Genomic DNA, 22,130 nt, shown 5'->3' on the forward strand with positions numbered 1-22,130 from the left:
CGGCAGCGGCAGCGGCGGAGGGTCGGGACCCGGCGCCCCGCTCCTGGCTGGCGATAAGAGAGAGGACGTGGCTGTCGGTGATGGGCAGAGGGTCGCTCTTGCGCTTCCACTCGCGATTGTTGAAGCTGTAAAGCTCCTCCATGCTCCGCACCGCCGCTGTCAGCTTCTCCAGCGCGTTCTGCACCGGCGCTGACTTGCTCTCCTCCCGCGGGTCCTCCTCCGGTCCCCGGCCCCTCTCGGCGGGAGGCGGCGGGGGCTGGTGCCGCCAGGGCGCGGAGGATTTCGAGACGATCTTGAGCACAGCCGGCTGGCGAGCATCGCTCTTGTTGGGGGCGATGGTGGCCACTGGCAGCCTGCCCGAGGTGCGGTGCACCAGGACGGTGCCCTCCGCGGGGCAGGCGGGCGCCTTGCCCCCCGCCTTGGCCCCCGCCTCGGTGGGCTTGGTGCCGGTGTGGCCGACCGCCTGGCAGGTGATGACCACGGGGGAGAGCGACCGGGGGACACCGGCGATGACCAGCTGCTGCCGAGGCTTCTGCTCCGGGCCGCCTTGCTCGGAGGCGCCGCTGCCCTTGTCGCTGCTGTTATCCCCCGAATCAGCGCTGTAGGAGCTTTTGATGAGCTTCCGCACGTCCCGCACCTGGTGGAGGATCCCCTGGGCTTTGTACTTGCTGTCCCTCACGTCGCGCACCAGAAACTGGGGCACCTTGTCGGGGCCGTCGGCGGCCTTGAGAGGCTTGAGTGGCTGTCCCCTGCCCTCCTCCTGCGGTCGGCCTGCGATCTGCGGCGTCAGCAGCTGGGCGATGCTGAAAGCGGCGTCCCGGGGCTGCTGCAGGCTGCCCAGGCTGATCTTGATCTCGGGGGCTTTGGGCTTGGCGGCGGGGGGCGAGGAGGCGGCGGCGGCCGCGGCGGAGCACTTGGTCGCCCTCTTGCCGGGTTCCTTCTCCCGAGGGGTGTGCTGAATGGCGGGGACGAACAGGCGGGACATCTTGGTGGACTTGCCGGCGGAGATCTCACCCAGGTCGGCTCGCCAGTCGTGCTTGGGAGAGAGTTTCAGCTTACCGACGGGCGCCCTCTCCTCCTTCCTTTCCGCCTCCCGCTCCTTCCAGGACCTGAAGGCGCTGTTCTGGCTGCGGAGGAAGGTGGCCTTGATGGCCTCCGAGGCGCTGCGCTTCACCTCGCACAGCTCCTCTGACAGCGCCCGGTCCAGGCTGCGGTTCCCCTCGCGGGGCGTCGACGCCTTGGAGGCCGGAGACCGGCCCCCGCCGCCCTCGCCCGCATCCTCTGCCGGCGCCGCGGTGCAGTCCGAGCCGCCCTCCGAGTGTCGGGAGTTCTGCCGCTGCACGCCACCCTCCCGCTGCCGCTCCCGGCCGCCGCTGCTGCCGGTGGGTTCCGGCTCCCGGCCCGCGCCCGGCCCGCTGTAGGAGGTGTCGGTGATCTCGCCCCGCTCCATTTTGAACTCGTGCTCCAGCTGCATCTTCTTGGAGATGACGTTTTTGAGGAGGCTGGAGGCGAACCTGGACTTCTTGCTGGGCCCCTTCCCGCCGCCCTCCGCCGCCGGCGGCTCCCCGGCCTCGGCGGCATCGCCGAGGTCCAGCAGGGTCACCACCCGGGAGCCCGCCCGCAGCCGCCGCGGCGTTTCCACGTGGGCGATCTCCCCGTCGAGCTTGCTGACCACGAACTCGAGGGCTTTGGTCTGCGAGCGGCCGGAGCGCAGCAGGCTGGGCTCGGCTCTCGGCCCCAGACTGCCGCACTTGAGGTCCAGGTAGGTGGACCAGCGGTTGATGCCCAGGGCATTGTCGGACAGGGAGGCGGTGGAGGCCCGGGAGCCGGGGCGCAGGGTGTCGAAATAGGGGTACGCCAGGCTGCGGAAAGCCCTGGCCGTAAGGTTTCGCACCTCTTTGTCGGCATCGTCCAGCTCGCTGACGGCGCTGGAGGCGCCGCTCGAGTGCTCCCCTGCCCTGGCGGCCCCGCACCGCGTCTGCAGCCGCGCGGGCACCGCGATGAACTTTTTCGCGTGGTCGCGGACCGCATCCTGTTTTAAACTCGCACTGCGGTCGGGAGCCGCGGCGACACGGAGACTCATGTCGCTTTCATGCTTGGCAGCGTAAACAGTGTTTTGCTTTCCGTGCACGTTGCTAGACTCATTTATAGCCCGGGAAGCGGCTTTGATTGATAGGAGAAGCTGGGCGCCCGGGCTCCCGCCGGGGCGGCCGGGCTGCTTGGACCGGCTTTCCCCCGAGCTGGCGCGCTTGTCCCCGCCGGGGGTGTCGTGTTCGGAGGTAAGGCTGACGATCTCGGTGCTGCTGGTGTTGTCGATGCTGTCCGTCTGGTTGTTAGGGTCACTGGTGGTCGTGCTAAGGTAGCAGCTATTCTCCTCCTCCTCCGTCAGCGTGTCCCCCGGGGTCTCGTCGCTCCCGAAGGAGGCGTAGTCAACGAAGGAGTAGATCACGTTGTTATCCTCGAAGTCCCAGCGGGCGGCCAGCCCCGCGTCGAAGTCCATGTCGTGGTCCACCTCGCTGAGCTGGATCTCCTGCGTGCTGATATAGTGCGCCTCGTCGCGGCCGCCGCCGGGAGGGGTGCCCGGGGGGGCGCCGGGGGGAGTCGCCTTGCGCCCCGCGACCTCATCCTCCACTTCGCTTTCGTAGCCGAAGGAGGACGAGGAGGTTTTGCCCTCCGTCGACACCGGGTCGCCCATTGCGGGAAAACCGTCCACCTTGGTCACGGGCGAAGGGCAGGAGGAGGAGGAAGACTCCGGGCAGCCCCCCGCCTCCGGCGTCCCGCCGCTCCCCGCCGCTTCCACGGAGCCGGGGCCGCCGTTGTCAGCGCCGCATTCCGCCGCTGCCGGGGAAGGAGGGCGATCCCGCCCGTGGTCCAAGGATGCTTCCTCCTTCCCGCTTCCTCCCCCCGGGGGTCCGCCGCTCGCCGAGTCGCCATCCCCGGTCCCACCGGCTCCGCTGTCCGGTGCGGGACCGGCCTCTCCCTCCGCTCCGCCCGCTGGGGCCAGTTCGGGCTTCTGGCGGCTCTCCTCCGGCTCTTGCGGCGAGCTGCGGATCTCCACGTACGCCGCCTCCTCCTCCTCCTGGACGGGCGCCCCCGGGCCGGGGTTCGGGCTCGGGCTTGTGCTCGGGGGTTCGGGCTCGGGCTTGTGCTCGGGTCCCGCTCAGCCGCCGCGCCCTCCGGGCCGGCTCGGGGGCTGGCGGGCCGCTGGCCGGGCGCGTCCATGCCGGGGCCGTCGGGGCGCGGCAGTGGCCCGCGGGGGCGGGCAGGCACGTGCAGGCCGGGACGGGGGGGGCAGCGGCCGCCCACGCCCTGCCCTCCCTTCTCCTCCTTGCCCTCCCCTCCCCTCCTCTCTCGTCCCCTCCTCCGCCCGGCGCGCCGGCTCCCGGCCCGGGCGGGCATCGCCGCCGGGGGGCGGAGGGGTCGGGCCGGGCTCGGCTCCCCCCGCAGCCTCCGCGGCACAGGGCAGGCGGTCCGGCGGCCGCGGGGGAGCTGGCCCTGCGCATCCCGGCACGGGCCCAGGTCCCACGGGTTTTCTGAGATGGTCTCCGCTTGGGCGGACTATACATAGAGCCGGCGTCACTTAGGCCGGCTGAACGAAATCCTATTTTAAACTTTATTCCCGTGTTTGCCGTAATAAAGGAGCCCGGACAACCCTCGGAAGGGGAGAGCTGCCCGAGAGCTGCCTACAAAGATGCTGCCACTGCCCCGCTCCCCGGGGAGCCGACGACACCGGCTGCAGGAGACAACTCCCAGGGCACCGGCTGAGCGCGCAGCGTGTCAACAGCAAGAGCACCCTCGTTCTACAAGCATCAGTGGCTAAATAGCTATTTTCTTCCCTAAACTATCCCCCTGCACACTGCGTCCCTATCTGCAGGAGGTGTGGTTGCATAGGAACACCCTAAGGATGGCAGCCTGGCCCTGCACCTTTACAGTAGTCTAGAGAGCCACCCGTGTCCAAGAAATCTTTCTCTTTCCAAGAAATGCCGGTTTAGACACAACCAGCACTTAAGACCTATTAATAGGCATTTCTGTGGCATGCCTGACCTTTGGTGGCTGAGAGCTTTACTGAGCAGTCCCCAAGATGACAAACCAAAAATCAGTCCAGCACCATGGAAATTTTGAAAAGGCAAGCGGTTAAACACTGAGGAGAAACAAAGGAAAGTGAGCAGTGCAGATGCAGATAACATCCTAAATTCACAGCTTATAAAACAACATCCCAAATTTACTGTACCTGAACGCTTAGGTGAGAGAGCTGGCATTGGGCTGGTAACACTGAACTGAGGTGGGGGAGAGCTAAAGTGATTTCCACAACCCAGGACCTTACAGCTGCGTGCACTGGCATGGTGTGCAGCTCTGCCAGGGATGCCACAGGACTAGAGGAGCCAAGATGCAAAGCTGATGCCATCCCAGAAGTCTTCCCAGCACTGTCTATGTCAAAACAAGGGTTTCCCAGTGCTCCCAGCTCCTCATCCCACCCTGTAGCCAGGCTGCTCTGCTGCCATCCTCCCCATGGGCTTGCACTGTTCCTGCTGCCTCCTGGAAAAATGATCTGCCTTCTTTACTGAACCCAAGCAGAGCCTTGTGAGGCTCCCTGCAGCAAGGGCAGGCTCATAGCCTGTTTCAGATAAGGGTCTCTGCTGCCTGGAGGAAAACAAGAGAGGTGGCTCCAGTTTTTAATACTCTACATAGATACAGGGTCATTTCTTAGGCTGTAGATTGACAGGATGGAGAATATTACTGAAGCACCAAGTGATATTTTAACAGAAAGACACATCCTCCAAACCTGAGGGTTTGGAGCAAGTCAGGTCATGTGCAGTGACCAGTGCTCCCCAGGCAGCAGGGATAACTGATTTCCATCCTTACTGAGTCTGTCCTGCCTCCGGTGTGCTGTTAACAAGAAGTTGGGCCCCAGCTTTTATGAGTACTGGGCTTTCTCAGCCTTAATCTTAGCCCAGGTTTATGTAGCTTCAACTCCCCTGGTACACACAGCGACTACAGTTCTCCATAGAGCTGTGGTAAATGGCATCCTCATCCCTAAAAACTTCACTTGGTTTCGTGTCCCATCCACACATTGCAGGCTTGCCCCTCTGTCTCAAGCAGCCACAATAAAATCATGACATAACTAGAGAAAGACAGTATTTTAGCATATTTGTAAGAGACATCTTAGTTTTAATTGATGATGGGCTAAGAGTAGATCCTCAAATACAGTCCTTTCCAAATGCCTGGGATGCCGAGGAAAGCATTTTAAACCCTGATCATTCATTGTACTTGGGTGACTGCTGGCAGCTGTAGCAGCCTGGCCTTCTGCTCTGCCTCTGCCTTCCACCAGATGCCTCCTCTCAAGCAAGGTCTCCAAGCCAAGTTCTCAGTGCCCCCACATTCTGATCTCCCAAACCAGGGTCTCGGGTGTCAGTCTCTCACACCTTACTCTGCCCTTTACTGCTCGGTTTTCCTGCATTAAGAGCACACAATGAATCAGATCTTTGCTCCCCAAACCTGCACAAGAAAAACTGGTGCTGTTTTTTGGAGTAACAGTTGTTCGTGTGTTCCTGCCAAGATCTCCAGACAAGATCCCCACCAAAATGAGCATCGAAACTTGACTCTTTATTTATCTATTTTCACAGTCTAGTTTCTAGCTATGGCCCTGAGATGTTTTCTTTCTGCCCTTTTCCTCTGGTGTTGTCTTGAACCTAATCTACTCAATCTTACGAACCCAGGCAATGACTCTCCCAACTGAGGCAGAAACCACAACGGAGCACTCATACATGTATGTCTATAACATACTTATGTCTCCAGCACAGGGAATTTATGCCCCTGGTGACAAAAATACATACATAAAATCCACAGCTGTTCTTCTCCCTGTCAGTCACGGCTAGCCCTGGAGGCCTGCATGCCTTAGGCTGTCAGATCAGGGTATTTCCCGTGGCACTAAGACATCACTATACGGTACAGAGCCACACAAATCCTAATGCCAGTTGTAAAAAGTGAGTCTCTGACACCCAGCTTAAGTGCTCTAATCACTGGATGGTGTTAGAAGAGCAGGGGGAAATTAGAAGGATTTCCTCCTCTTTTTTTTTGTATCAGAAATTTCTGCACTGATGCGGCGCCAGCTCCTCCGAGATGCTTTGCTGCAAGTCTGGCCCTGAGCAAAGCATAAAATTCCATGGGGTTTAAGCTTAATGCATTCTCCCCAGCCTTCCCTCTTAGCTACCATGATTGTCAGCTTTTGTAAAGCCTGTTTTGGAGATGTTTAATAGCCTCCATGCATTGCATCAAAGCTTGGGTGCACAGCTTGGACCCAGGGCTGACTTCCCAGGACTGCTCCCCTGTGGCACTGCCTCACAAGGGATCAGAGTGCTTCAACAGCTTTGCAAAAGTGTAGATCATTTTGGGTTTAAGTTTTTTTCTGTATCTATTACAGTTGCCAGAAAAACTTTATAGCAAGCAAAGTGATAGACCTGTTTGTTCACAGTCAAAAGTACACAGGAAAACTGCAGCTCCATCACATCTTCTTGCAAACAGCAATTTCTTGCTCTGTGCTAGCATGACATCTCCACTGATTAATAATCAGATCAATGTGATTTGGTTAATAATGTGGGATGTAAGTAACTAACATGTCATCCTTATGGTCCTAGCAATACTCAGCTGAGGCATGCATTAGCATCAGTGGTTTCCACCTTTAAATCTCTCTCACTCCCTAAAGGTACTAAAGTCTAAGATTTCTGCATCCAAATCTGTCATGAAGTGTTACTGGAGCTGTCCTCACAATCACAGGAAACCTGTATGTTTAATGCCTTTTGTAACACAGTAGGTATTCTTAAACTCTTTCTGGTAAAGATAACAACACACACTCTTTAAACACATTCCGTCCTTTGCTCATAGAGGTTAGGTCAGACAGGTAAAGGTGATGGAGAAAATGCAGACAGGCTGAATTAGCTATGCAGCTTATACATTACTCATGGAAGTAGCAGGGAGGTGGGATTTAAAAGGGATTTGAGAAGAGGCACTTAAAAGCGGAATCAAGAGATGCAGAATGAGGTTGGGGAGGCTGTAACTACACAGTAGGAGACCATACAGAAGAAGGCACAGGGTTTTTTTCCCTTCAACAGAGACAGACAGGGAAGTGAACAACTGGTGGGGGACTATTTAGTTGAGCTTTCTCTGGCTAGGGAAAGGTAAAATATTAATCTGTTAATTTAACCTTAGGAAATGTTAATACCCCTTTACATATTTTAGTTCTTACATTGTGAAGTCATCACAAAGGAGTCATAAAAATCAGACTCATACAGAAGAAAAATCAAAATATTATTTTCATAGAGAAGACAAACATTGTTCCAGTAACTAAGGTGGTCTGCAGGAGAGGTTATGCTTCTTGCATGGAAAGTGATGTCTTTCACAAAAGATAAGGAAACAGCACAAGGATTCTGTTGGATTCTGTGCACACAGCAAGAGACGCTTGCTATAGGTCCAGAGAGGCATGGAGAATAATAGAGTCTTGGGGAGAAGCTTTAATTTTTGGATGATTATTCTCTTGAGTAGTATTTGAATACTGGTGGATTAAATTTTTCTCTCAGTAATTTTCTGGTAACATTCCACATTGACAAAGTGAGCTCTGTGGTAAACTTCACCTTTGAAATCAAAGCAAAAAAATACATTACTGGAGTTTAGATGTGTGTGTTTGTGCATGTGTGTGTTAAGGAGAAGGGAAAACTGAAAACAGTACCCTGATTTTCTCTCAGGACTAGTACCCAAGAAGGAGGGAGAAAATGCCATTTTGGGAAAGAAGAGGTGGATTTGTGGTTTCTTAATAAATGGTGAACCCCAGTACACATTATAAATCTCCAAGTGCTACCAGATACACTGAAATGAAATACTATACCCACATGTGTGTTGGTATGGAAGCTTTCTAGCAAAACCAAGCAAAAATAAAATCAGATTTTTCTGGCTTGCACAAAAATAGTGTTTCTTACAGCATTTAGCAGGGGACTGACTGAAAAAGTACTAAGCAAAAACTGAGTGAAAACCAACACCTGGATGTCTCTAGTCAAGGACATCTTTCCTTTTCCATCCCGAGCCTGTTGAAGAGATTGAGGGGCTCCTAACACTTAACCTCCAAATGTAAACCAAATGTGTATGCCTTCTTGGCAGACCTCTCCCCCTCCCTGAGAGTCAGAACTTTCAGAAGAAACTCCAGAGCTGGTTGGATTCCAAGACCCTAACCTGAATGCTTGAGCTAGCAGGATTCAAAGGCCTTAGCGTGGCTTTCGGAATGGGAGGCCACTTTTCCTCCCAGGATGAGATAGGATCAAGTTCTGGCCACTGCCTTACGCTCTGCAGTGTTCCTGTGTAACTGAGCCCCTGTGAGCAGCAGTGGCTGAAGTGCTGGTGGAACAACATCCCCGCCTTCCCCACGGCTCCCTCTGGCCCTTGCTATAGGCAGCTCCTGCTGGATGCCTTACAAGGGCTGCAGAAGATATACATGTTTTTAAAACAGGTCCTCCCCCTTGCTACCCATCCTTCTCTTCCAGACCCCAAAATCTCGTGCCAAAACAAACAGGCAGAAACATAATCCCAGAACGAGTTTAGATTTCGGCTGTACTTTTCAGTTGTGCTGCAAACACAGTCTAAATATGTGTTCCTGTATTTATATGGGGTGTCTGCTGCTCAGACAAAATAAATCAAATACTTGCTGAATTTTGTGCATGTCAGATTAGACTGTGTCTACAATGTGATACAAGAGAATATTCTGGTGGCTATTACATGTAGACAGCAATAGCACACACAAACTGCGGGAATCTGTTGAATAAGACTAATTATAAACACTTCATTGCTTTCACAAACGTCCTGACAGGTGCCTGTCCAGCCTGCACTGACAAACTTCTGCTTGCAAAGGCTTCCACAGGTCATCTCCCTGGTACCTGATTGTCCATATACCATCAGAAAGATGGTCCTCAGGTCTATCCAGCTTCTCCTTGCTGGAAATCCATTATTTCTGCCACAGATGAAGGAAGAAGATGATTCCTACCCCATGCCACAGGTTTTTTTTCATAACAAAGGGTGACCAGTGTGCTTCCTTCAATCTCCAGCTTTCACTAGGCCTAGGCTGACTATAACTTTACCCGTGGGACACACCAGCTACATCTCCCATCACAGCTCTTTGGGTGTTCCTTAGCCCATCTATAGGTGCAGTGAGAAGTGGTGCCTACGAGGTACCAGGGTGGAGCCTCACTCACAGTGAGAAGAGGGAAGGAATAATTTTGTGTCCTGCTCATCCATTCCTGAGTATCATCAACTGTTTTCATGTTGGCATGATCGTGTCCTTCAGCTGGGCTCTATCCTGAGCATGTTTTCCATTCTTCCACCAGGTACTAATGAAAGTACTGAACAAACACAATGGTGTTGACCCCCGTAAATTCACTGCTAACACAAAGGATTCAGTATTTGTAATTGACCTTCAACTGACAGTCCAAACAGTCTTTTCTCACCTCATAAAACCACCAGCAGAGTGCTTCCCTACCTGGGTAATAGAAGAGAATCGTGCCCTGTGAAAGGCGAACACCATTTCTGTTCTCTCCGCAAAACCCATTGCCCATTTTAGAAGAACTCACCAAGAACAAATCCCATCAAACTCACATTGTTATTTATCTGTTCTTTATGTTTCTCTCTCTTTGCCTACAGGAGTGCAAGTTTAAGCCCACATTGCTCCAGGAACTGAAGTTACGCTGACTGATTTCAACTTTGCTCCTTCCCCCAGATCTCTCAGAGTCCCTCTTCCACAGGAACAACTCTCCCAGGTGGCTGGGTCTGTTCAAATCTTCAGCCATGGGTCTGCTTTGGAAATGAACTTTCCTCAGTGACCCTATTCTTTGTACAGTATTATTGGGTAACCTGAGAATTGCAAATGTATCTAATTATTGGAACCGTGGAGATGATTGCCAAAAAACCCGAAACCGTGACCTTTCCTTGAGTTGTTATCAGCCAAGCTGGTGGGGGGGAAAGAGAGATGATTTATCACTGTTCATTAAAACTACACAAAACTGATTACAGAGGTAGATTTCAGCTGAAAAGTTCAGGCTCAAAACCTGCCTGCATAGTTCAGGGTATTTGGACGTGAGAAAACAAGGAATTATCTCTTGAAGAATGTGAATGTAAATGGATTATATTTTTATGATGTTTTGTGTTATATTTTGAAAGATATCTTTTTTATACTCCAGGTGTTTTTCTTAATTTTCTCACGGTTTGTTAATTTCTTCTTTTTATTACTAGATTTTGTTAAATCTAGTTTTAATATTTTTATATTTTAAAAAAAATAATCCATTTTTAACTGGTATGGGGCCATCACATGGAAACATAAAGCGGTACTATTTTGGTTTTTCCCTCCATTTACTTTAGAATTAAAAATGCAAGTGGTCAGTCTGGATTTTACATGGGATAATACCATTGCTTTATGCAATCAACTGCTTTGCAGAGGGGTTTTGAACTCTGACAACAATTTGTTGACAAAGAAGCGCTCCTACAGAGGAACGTGAGCTGGAGCAGTCAATTGCACACCCGCTCCGAGACCGTAACATGAAATTGCCATGCTTTGGAGAGCAGCCAGCCTTGGATTGGGATTAATTTGCTCCCAGTGTTCAATAAATAACGCCAGGAGGGCCCCGTGGAAGGCGATCCCCGCTGGATATGCAGCACTCCTGCCACGGGGCCTATGTTTGGTCAGCGAGCCGGGTGCGTGCAGCGACCGTCCCGAGGCATTTCTCACTGGGCTTACAGTAAAAGCCAGCTAAAGTGCCTCCCACCACCTGGCACTGACAAGGGGGATCAAGCAGCCCCCGGAGAGAAGCTCCCTGGGGATGGATGGGGCTATATATAGGGGAGCTCGATAAACACCATTATGATCCGCACGCCCTGTGCCTGCCCGGAATTAAGGTCACATCCATGCTTTTGTGTGCAGTTCTCCACTTGGCTCGCTCGGCTTACAAATTAAAGAGTTGCAGGTGAGAAGCTGGCTACGTAATGAGGAGTTATAAATCCAGCCAGTTTCCATCTGACAAAACCTTTTAGTCAGTACGTGAGGCAACTGCAGAGCAAAGTAAGAATCAGGTTTTTAAATCCACGTGTAAAATCCATTGTAAAGGTCAGGTTTATAAGGAGACCATCCCAAAACGCTAATGACATGACAGTTTTATGAGGCTGGAAAATGATAGCTTGGCAGAAGCCGAGTAACACTAGAGCAAGGGATTTATTTAAATTGGACTACTTTTATTTATTTATTTATTTTTATTTTGTCCTTGATCCTTCCAGATCTCACAGAGATGAAAAATGTGTTAAGTAGCTCCCCACATTCAGCTGAGGTAAGAAAAGGTTATTTATATGAGGTGTAATTTTACCCTCCAAAGGTTTTACATATTTTTCTGCAGAATACGTTGTTGAAAGTTATACAGATTTTAATGCCTATATTTTGCAAAAAATACATGAAATACCATCTCTTAATAGCTAGCCTCAGAAGCAGAAATAGGAAGAGTTTCTACAGGAAATTTTACAGTTTTAACCTAGAGAAACTGCATTTCTGCATAGAACAGGAGGAACAACCTATTCAGAAGAGCTTCTAGTCAAATATATTCATTTAACAGAGGTGCATGCACACCCTAAGAGTAAGCCTTTGTGTATCTAACAATAGCAAAATAAATTGCTCTTTTTCATTTGCAATATAAAAATCTCTCTCATCTTAATACTGTTTCTCAAAAAAAGCAGTATCAACACTGAGTCTGGATTTGTTGGCTTATTTTTTTCTTACCTTGTGTAATGAGTTAATTCACCCTCTAGAAGGCTGCAAGCACCTGAACACATCCTTCATCAACTGAGCAGTTCTTGTCGTGCTGACGCTTAATGCAATTTTCATTAAACTGCAGTTTCAAGTTTGCCCTCAAAACATACAATATCTCTCAATCTAAACATAGCTGTAGTTATGCCATAGCATATTACCTGTAGTTATACAAAACATGTAATATCTATCTATAGTTATGCTACATATTTGCATATTCACTTCTGTGTATCCCACAATTCCTTTAATCAACAGGGAAAAACGGGAATATTTTTTAAAATTGGAAAAATAGGGCTACTTTAAACACAAAAATGGTGTATTCTCTTTTCTGCAAGCAGGCTGAGGCTCTCTCTCCAGGCCTGCTACTTTCCTTTACCACAGCATTTTGAGAACACGGACGGTGTCTCGGCACCCAGGGGTGTAGGGTTTAGTAGGGTGCTCTGCACAGGCCTGATCCTGTGAGGTGTTGAGTGCTTCCCAGGAAGCGATGAGCTCTCTGAAATCCCTGTGGCTTACGTCCCCAGGCTGGGCAGACACTGACCACATCTCCCCCGACACCCTGCTGGGAATCCTCCTCCCTGCAGCATGCACCAACCTCGTCCTCAAGTGTCTCCGTTGTGGAGGTTCTCCATTAATAAGTTGATCATCCTGGTAATGAGGCAGGGTGAATTTTGGGCAAATACTGGCTGCTGTGGAGTTTGTTCTTGCCAAAATACTGGAGTATTTCCCCCCTTTGTGGCTAAAGTCTGTAGCTGCTCAGCAATGAGGGCTGGTGTGCAAACCCCCTGGGGCGATGGGCTCCCTGTAGAGCCCAGCTGGATGCTGCAGGTCACTCGTCTTCCCTCAGCCCCAGAGAAAACCAATCCCTGTGGGGTAATGGTCCTACTCCAAAGAAGCCTCTTCTGCTCAGAGTCTCTTGCACTTGCCAGGTGTCTTCTTATCCCTCCACCTGCACCAGCACACCATGGCTGGGGGATCACAGAACTGAGCATGGATCATATTCTGCTTTGGATAACTCCCAAGGCTGAGGGAAATAAGAGGGAAAGCCTTCCCCTTCCTGTGTCTGAATGGTTTCCAAACCTCTCTGTGCATTAAGTTTGGGAAAAGAAAGCAAAAAAGCCCTCTCTGTTACAAAAAATTTGAACACTTAACAACTCTTTCTCCTCTTATGAACCATTTGCTGAACTTAACCCAAATTAACAGATAGGTCTGAAGTGTTCAGTTAGTAAAGTGACCAGCCTGAAATTGTGTTTGGCCACACTCTTGTGATTGTTATCTTTTACTACTAGTACAAGCCTAGATGGCACAAAGGGTTGCTACCCAGTGACACAAGTAACAACTGTATTAGCTGCTGGCTGCAGGGCAGCACGTAGCACAGAGATTCTTGAGATAGCTTTAAATTGGCTAGCTGGGGTGCTGGCCATTTGCTCACCTGCAAAAGCAGAGCAGTTAGGTTGGGGTATCTCATTGTCGGATATCTATGTGAGCATTTTTTCTTCATCATCACAACAGAGTCCCTTCTGCAACAGTGAAGACCCTTCAAGGGCTGAACCTGAGAATGTGCTCCTTGTCAGAGAGATTTTGTTTGTTTTACTATTTGTGATGGGAAAGAGATTAAAAATAATTTTAAAAAAAGAGAGAGTGCACAGATTTCTTTTTTTTCACAAAAATTATTTCACACCTGCTACTCTCTACTTTAGAAGACAGGAAAACTAGGACTTCAGCTGTTTTATTTTTTTTAATTAAGTTTTATCCCTTTACTTTACATGTTTCCATTCTATGTCCTGACCCTGCCAGTACGAAGTCCAGAAAGGAGAAAATGCTTCTAGAGTATAACTTTTCACCAAAACTTAAAGAGCAACTGGCAAAGGGAGAGTTCAACCCACCAAAAGTCCTAGCTGATCTGTCATTACCAGACAGTAATTAGCTTTTTACTTCAGATGATCACTTTAGTGCATAAAGGCATGTATTGTATACATAATTATGCACACTGCGGGGTCTTAGTAAAAAGATCTGCCAGAGGGGTACCTCTGTCCGAGCTAGGATCAGTGATATGGCTGAGCCTTTGTGGTTAAAGGAAAACCAAACAAAGTCTACTTTGTGCTTTGGGCTGTTTTATTGAATGGTATAAAACCATATGAGTGGGTTTGCATGGAAAGAAAGTAATTATATATGAGCTTAGTGCCTGATACCTTGACAGCACTGCAGGGATATATTTAGCTTGAATGAACTCCTGAGCCCTGGTTTGAATGCATTCAACTAGGGCATGTTGCTCTCCATGCTGGAAAAAGAAGAGTCCATTAAGGTCTTATTCTGGTGCACCAGCAGTTCAAGCCACTGAACTTTCCGTGCAGTAAGTCACATGAATTGAATATATAAAGAAAGCAGAGAACACAGCATAATGATTTTCTGTCCCTGGCTGATAAAAAGAAGCACATGCTGATCTTTTTGGACAAATCGCTGCTCTCAGCTGAAACCTCCATACCTCCTCCTGTGAATATGTTGAATAGGATGGACATTTAAAGTGGTTGGGCAGAAATCCAGCATCACTTGACAATAAAGCCTTACTTAACACGTATCCTGTTGCGGCTGTACAGTTGTTTCAGTGATCAGATACAGCCAAAAGCAGTTACAGGGATATGACAGCAACCTGAGTAGAGCTGTGCAGCGATGGAGAGAGTACAGCCCATAGGTTGAGCCGAGCAGACCAAAGCTGATCTCTACTGTACGTGGCCAGGCTCTCAAGTTACACGATTTAGGGCCACTGCTTACCGGGCGTGATAGAACTAATCGCGAATGTTTGGGGGAAAGGCACGATTTATCAGATCCTAACCCACGGGTTCATGTTCTGTCCCTTTACCCAGAAACGATGGTCATCCAAGGTTACTGGAGAAGTAGCTGGGAGATCAGCAGCAGCTCTCCTGGCAGCTGCCTTCGTCTGTTAGGCAGCTTTGCCACCCCACGGTTTTGCAGCTGGCACAAAAGCCAGCCAGACAAGGCAGAGGCACACGTACAAAACCTTTCTGCCCCAACATGCATTAATGCCTGCTGAAGACACAATGGGCTTTCACAAAGAGCTCTCTGGGTACCAGTGAGGAAGAAAGTCATGACATTCTTGTTTTTAGCAAAGTAGTTTGGTTCCCAAGCTTGGTTACTCAGGAAAGGGTTGGGGAGCTGAATATTCAGTACTGTCACAGTATGCTGCTGCAAGAGGTCAAGACATGCTTGTCCTTTATCACATTCTGCCCAGATGTTATTTTCAGGTGTCATGTTTATAAAGTTAAGTACTAGAAGTAGTGACAAAAATATTTAGTAAGAACATATTAAAAATAAACCCGTATTAAAAGAATGTCTCAAAAATGAAACCACTAAAATTTCAAGAAGTAGCTTCTTCTACTGTGCTTGTCAGAGGATGATACAACCTGTAACTGAAGCCAAAAACTGTAGCTTTGTTTTAGGAGAAAAGCATCCCCCTCCTCCATTAGCAATCAGAGAAGTCAGCAGAGTTATTAGAATTCTTTATAAAGCTCTGATTCAAAGATTTATGGAAAATTCTGAATTGGAAGGAATCCACGAGGGTCATTGAGTCCAAAGTTTTCTGCAATTGTATAACCTTGCTGTTCTTTTTGTGCAGAGTGTTTCCCTACAAATGAGTATTGTTTATAGAAGTAAAACACAACATCCTTTTAACATAAATACTTATCCAATTTCTTGTATTTGCAAACTAGAGAAATAAAACTATATCCAGGGCTCATATCTGGGTACTTTCCATTGATCAGGTGCCCCTGAATGTGAACTTTCTCCCATTTTGACCGGAGGAGCAGCTGTTCTCTTGGTTTTACAGCACATCTCCAGATTTACACCAGCAAAAAGCAGAACTGAATGCTCGCTCCACCTGCTGAATAACCTGCAGCACTGGCTGCTCCAGCACTTTCACCAGGGACCAGATGGAGGTTTTCACCCTGCTGGACATTACCTGACCTAAGTTTCTGAACAAAAGAGCATGGCACTGTACTGTGTTGGATTTGTATTGATCAGGCAGCATTTTAGCAGCTCTCCTCAGTCTAATTTTAAATGCAGTGTACCATAGCAAGAATCCCCATTATCTCCTTTGTGCTGGACAGAACCAAAGCATATCTCAGTAGAAGACAGGAAAAATAACAAGTGAGACATACAATTTTTTTTGCCTTAAGAACCTGGTATTGTCCATAGACCTTTTTTTTTTTTTTGTCACATTAATGTGGTTTTGTCACCCAAGTGTTGAGGCAGGGATGCAATAGCTGCACCAGCTATTTATAGAGGCACTGTTTAAAGATCAACAGATCTTTTCAGCACAGCCATGTACTTCAAAGGTTACTTGCAAAGTCAGAGAATTAGAAAAAAATTGTAATTCAGAAATTCACAATAAAACCCCTGAATTGCTGATGTTTTCTAGAGGAAACTAACCAGTTGTTAGGCTAATTGCTGTTCTAGTCCCACTGTTGGGGGCTACTTCTATTTTCATCAATATTGGTTTAAAATATGGAAGTGTGGAAAAGGCAAGTCAAAGTTTGTGATGCTGTCAATAATCACCACAACACCTCAGACAATGTACATGCTAAATTCTCTTTAAATTCTTAAATTGGCTCTTGATTAGAAGTTAATTTTGTTGTCAGTCCCAAACACTGAAAATTGAAAATTAATCAGATTTTTTAAAAACAGCATAGATAGATGTACTGGTCTGGAGCATCCATTGGTCATTGTCAAGTTCTATATTAAATCACAGGTAATTTTTTAATGAGAGCTGATGCTGAAAACCAACCTCCATACCAGAATACAACACCAATTCTGCCACACCATGGCAATGTTGCAGTGCAGCTATGGGTTTTCACTAAAATCATACAGTAAGAACAAAGTATCCCTTTTAAAATACAGCACGTTTTGGTGACAGACTGATTGCAGAATGCTTCCAAGGCAAGTTTCAGCTAAGTCAGTACAGATGCATAATTATTGGTTTTCGCTTTGAAAACCTCCTCCTCTTTGAGTTTATTTTACCCACTCTTACTAATGCTAAAGACTTTTGCCAAATTTGCAGGGTGAGCTGTCTAAGCAGTAAGTTATTTCAGAGTGCTTTAATCTTCAGGGTAAGTGCATGCACCATGTCTGCACAAAAGCATAGGTAGTGCAGGCTGAGCAGCCCTCCGGCATCTACATGGCCAAGGCTTTTTTATAGGGACTGGGAGCTCAGCGTAAAAATGATCATCATTATCACTGTTAATGAAGGATGAAGAGCTCAAGCTAACCATCTGGTAGAGCCATCAGGAAGGATGTCAAAAATTGGCTAATAAAATTTAGTAAGTGTGAAGTTCATTTGACCTTTCCATATGGAAAGTGAGCTCTCCACACAGAGTGCGCTCTCAGAGCTGCCAGATGGGAGGAAATATCTGCTACAATACCTTCCCTGCTCTCAGTTTAGCCTGTTGAGCAGAACAGAGCCTGTGCTTTCACACATCTCTCGTTACATCTGACAAGCAGCATGGATAACCATCAGGGAGAATACTCTGACCTTCATTAGACATTCACAGAGCCCTGAGCCAGAAGTGACCAACTTTACCGGCGTCCTGATAAAATTCTCCATTTGCACTTGAAGGCAAGTCCCTTGCATGGTCTGCTTGTGCACTGGTACAGAGGAGAATCAGATGAAAAGGTTCTGTCCAGAAGGTCCCAGTGAGGCTTCAGTAGCCTTCATCAGGTGGTCACTACCCTTCTGCTGTGCTGGGCCTAAATTACAGTCCTTGTTGCCTCAAAATGCTCTAAATGGTACAAAGAGATGGAAGGCACAGTTTCCCACTGAGGGATTAGAAGTGACCTCTGCCCAAAATGCTTGACTACTTTTGCCTAGAATGAGGCAAAGCTGAGCTGCTTTCACAGGATAAGGATGGGAACTTTCTTTATATTAACTTTTTCAAGCTGATCTGACAGTCAGAAAAAAAAGTCATGGAAAGTTCCAGAAAAATTCAGGTTGTTGTGGATTTCTCCAACACCTTCTTGTCTCCCAGCTGTAATTGATGGCTTAAGTTCAGTTTAGAGGTTTGTCGCTTACAGGCAAATTATTGCAGTACTGCATGATGCAACCACATTTTAAACAAGCTAACTCCCACTATTCTCCTGGATGGGACCAGTGTCTGCAGGGACCTTGCAGAGTCCCCTGCTAAGCAGCAACAAGGGAGGTGCATTTAGGGGCACCTAAGGGGCAGACTGGCACCTGTGGGACAGAAGAGACATCTGTTGTGCCCATATTTTAGCAGCACTAATCCGGGTCAGGAAGAGCAGGTTTGAAGCCCTCAGGGTCTAAGTCAATCATGTTGAAGTGCTGTGGGCGGTAGACGGTCTAATCAAGCTCTGCATGGGTCATGTTCATTCAAGGCAGAAGACATTTGGGAGTTCTAAGGAAAGCTAAACCCTTGCCAGCAGTGCCTGGCTGAAGTAGGTGGCAAAGGGGAAGAGAGATCACTTGCAGCTGTCCTGTCTTAGTGCAGGAGCGCGGGGGTGCCTGTGCAGCTCTCAGAAGCTATTTGAGAGGCCCCGGCTTTGGGCACGGGAACAGCACGGCAGGAGGTGCACAAGGACACCCAGAACGTGCCCACTCCGTGCAGGGCGGTGCAGGATGAGTGTGTCCCCCATCCTAACCCATTCCTGCACTGTGTGACCTTGCTGTGCAGCAGCACAGACCCCAGGGGCAGGGATTGTGTCCCACTCCATTCAGCTGAGGCAGATCCCCCCTGCGCAGTGCTTGGGTTTGGTGCCTACATCGCTGCTGACTCCAGAGCCAGCTTACCTGATGTTAACTTTGGCACCTCAGCACCCTGCTCCCTTGCATGTGTGCTCTTCACTCACTGGAAACTGAATTTACTGCCAGCACCAGCAGCCTCAGCCAGGCTCACAGAGACATGGAGCTCATACAGCTTTTCTCTCTATGACCTGGGAAACCGTGCCACATCATGGCTTGCCTTCCACCCCCTTTTCTAAGGAATTAACATTTTCCTTAACATGCCCCTCAGCATTCAGCAGGGCAGCCTAGCTAAGTAAATGCTACTGTAATAACACCTAGTACCCACTGTACAGCACTGTTCATATCCAAGCACATTTAAAAGTATTGAGTTTCTGCATCTCTGAGGTAGGGACATTTATGATCATTATATCTCTAGGTTGTAAATAATTCCTGAATTTGGCAAAATGCTTGCAGAAATGGTTAAAGAGATAATGGCTATAAAGCCACTAGCAGTTTGAGGAAGAATATAACACATGTAAGTTCTCTGAAAGTAACAGGGCAGACCAGCTTTGACTACACTTTTAATGAGAAAGGCTTATATGTCTTTGCAGAGAAATATCCTTTTTGCTGCTCTTATAGTTTATGGATGTGATCGCATTTCATCCATTTCCTTTACAGGCCACAGGGTGGCAAAGATTGCTTGGTTCTTGGCTTCTGTGTGGTGAGATGACAATCTGCAAACTGAGGTCCTCAGCACTTGGATTGGTGGAGCCACATGGACCTGGAGCAGACAGAAACTGCAGCCACCACAGCATGAACTCCATCGTTTGGATATGCAAGTTACAGGCCCTTCCCAGAGGAGGGACACAGGACGAGGACCAAGACAAAGCTTCAGATGCACAGCAGAAGATGGGCTTCCAGGTGGAATCCATAAAAGGCCAGGTCTTCATGAGTTCCAGGTCTTCAGAGCCTAAAATGGACTGATGGCACTTCAAGGCCCCGCTGATGATTCATGCTACAAATAAACTTCAGGAGGCAGCAGGTGCCAGCACTCATCAGAGGATGAAGTGCAATTGTTTTCTAGTCAACAGAGTAATTTGAAAAGTATTTGTGCCATCTTGCTAAAAACACAAACTGTGTCACATTTATTTTTGGAAGCAGATATCCGTCCAGGAAGAAACCACAACCAGTTATGTCACACTAAATAAGAGCTACCTGCTGATACCATCACAGAGTTTACTACTGTGCTTTTTTAAGTGGCCAGCTACCCAAATCCAAGGTTATGTTTTTCCTGCCACATGGCAAGGTATCTATCTAAACTTTAACTTGCATCTCAAATTTCCTGCTTTCTCAGGAAGTAAAATACTCCCTGGGGTAGAGGTGTTGGGCAGGGAAGAGAAACTATGAGGAGCAGGGTTGTAGCCCTCTACTCCTCGACATCCTTCGATCCCACACTTTTGTATTTTTAATCATAAAATTATCCCACACTCTTTTAATCATAAAAAAAAGCCAAACAACTCCTATATCATCAATAAAGCTTGTGCTACAGAGCAGATGCATAAGTCTGAGGAAAAGATGTGTGAATCTACTTGTATATGAATGAGGAGGATTATGTCAAAAGAAAGAACTTTCTGAAAGACTTTCTTAAAATTTTCTTTTTCTTCTTGCATCATATGCTATTGACAGTACTGCCAGTACCAGTACAATGGTTATCCATTGTCCCACACTTCCAGTCCTAAAAGGCTGTTTGACCCTCAGTTCTTTCTGAAAATAACCAAATCATTCATGGTGCAAGGATCTGAAATTATGCTTTCACTATTGTCACCTAAAATTAACATTTTTCTACATCTTCTTCACTTTTTTTGAAAATTAGGTCAGCAAACCCCGTGTGAACAAGCACTACTTAATTCAGTAAGGTTGTATGTTTTCTGACTACATAAATAATTTTGAATACATACCTTATTTTGAATACTTAACCAAAATGCAAACCAGATGTAAACCCACACGTATCAGTGGGTAACATTTCAGATTCATACTTGTGGCTTAATTCTAATGTTAATGATGGGGGATTAAGAGTTAAGAGCTACAATGTAATTTTGTCTTCTTTTTTCTCTGAATTTTTATTATCATCCTTGCTTTTTATGGCTACATAATGAGAGAATTATGATGCAATTACTGCACTGACAAAAACTGTTTTTAAAAACTGATACAAGTGCCCTTGATAGGTGCAGAGAGAGTTGTCAGCAGATGGAAGTTGGACTGGATGATTTCCACAGGCTGTTCTGACTTTAATTTTCCCCTAATATTTTTATATGCCAACATTTAATATTACCCTTCTGTACATCAGTTCATCCAAAAAGAAATACCCCCACAGGGAAGAGAGGCCTTGGAGGCTGACATTGCTCCACTCCTCCTGTGCCTTTTCAGACCAAGCTCTGAGGAAAGGCACTGTGTTCTTCTCTAAATACCCCATGGGCCACATCCCTGGGGAGCCCTGGCACACAGACCTGGCAGCTATTGGCGTGAAAAGACCTGTAGAGAGAGCCAGTTCCTCCAGACACCAAGCCTTTCTTTCTCCTTGCAGGCCAAGGATGAGGTGCTGCTGTGCATCATCACATCCCCCAGGATGAAGTTCTCCAGCATGGGGGATGCTCAGGATAAGGAGTGCTGAGCAGGGTCTCCCCAGCTTATCTCCTGCCACCATTCACCTCTTGACTTCTACCTTTGTCTCTGTCACTTCACAGCTGTCAGTGGCCTCCTGACCCTGCTTCTGGAGTCTCACATTTCTGAAATCCCTTGTCCTTTCAGTCCAGCCCATAAAACAACAGGAATAAGCCATGAGTGCTTTGGCACTGAGAAAAGCAAGAGGGTCACTTCCCTCTGTTAAAAGTGGCTGTTCTCCCAAATAGGTCCTTCTGCAGCATGATATGGAGAATGGTGGGCATTGTGTTCAGCCAATGCCATCCCTGTCCTGCTTCCCAACAGTGCAAGCAACATATGGTTCCTGTGTTTTCCAAAGCACAGTCCATCCTGGATGGAAAACTATAAAACCAGAAAATTCTCCTGTTCCAAATATCCACCAGCTTACTACCTGCCCAGCACCCAGTCAGCACTCTACAGGTAGGCTGGTATACCTGCTTCTTCCTCAGACAGCTTTCTCCCACTCCTGCCTGCTGGTGTTCCCCTCTTCCTGGAAAAATACACACATTCATGCTTCACAAGGAGTCCTGTGTTACACTACGTCATTTTGGGAGCTACAGATTATAATGGAACCCCAGTTTCTCTGCCAGAGACTGAATATGATCCAGAGAAATTACTGTTAAAGTTAAAGAACAATATCATTTTAATTAAGCCAAAGATTAAGGTTTTAATTCTCATTCTAATGAAAATATATATTCCCTACCACCATTCTTGAAACAGTAACACTAGTCCCTCCTTAAACCCAGGAGCAAATCCATCAGATATTCTTAACCTATTAACCTGCATTAGGATCCCTGAGACCAACATGTGTTTACAAATTCCCTTTTTTATTTCTCCTCAATGACATCAGCTTTGAGG

At 48.0% G+C, this 22,130-nt stretch overlaps 1 protein-coding gene and 1 long non-coding RNA gene across 2 annotated transcripts in view; both read right to left on the reverse strand.

Annotated features, from left to right (window-relative positions):
• Positions 1-3,503, reverse strand: part of C4H4orf54 (chromosome 4 C4orf54 homolog) — a 4,764-nt gene extending 1,261 nt beyond the window's left edge. Inside the window, exons 1-2 of the mRNA XM_033513604.1 lie at positions 3,333-3,503; positions 5-3,079 (exon numbers count right to left, since the gene is read on the reverse strand). Of these exons, the coding sequence (XP_033369495.1) occupies positions 5-3,079; positions 3,333-3,503 (3,246 nt within the window). The remainder of the gene's footprint in view (positions 1-4; positions 3,080-3,332) is intronic.
• A 1,636-nt stretch (positions 3,504-5,139) lies between these two features.
• LOC117244220 overlaps positions 5,140-22,130 on the reverse strand; it is a 36,087-nt gene continuing 19,096 nt past the window's right edge. The window contains exon 3 of the long non-coding RNA XR_004496854.1: positions 5,140-7,628. This is a non-coding gene — a long non-coding RNA (uncharacterized LOC117244220). The remainder of the gene's footprint in view (positions 7,629-22,130) is intronic.

This window comes from Parus major, chromosome 4, assembly GCF_001522545.3.
Source record: "Parus major isolate Abel chromosome 4, Parus_major1.1, whole genome shotgun sequence".
Lineage (NCBI taxonomy): Eukaryota > Metazoa > Chordata > Aves > Passeriformes > Paridae > Parus > Parus major.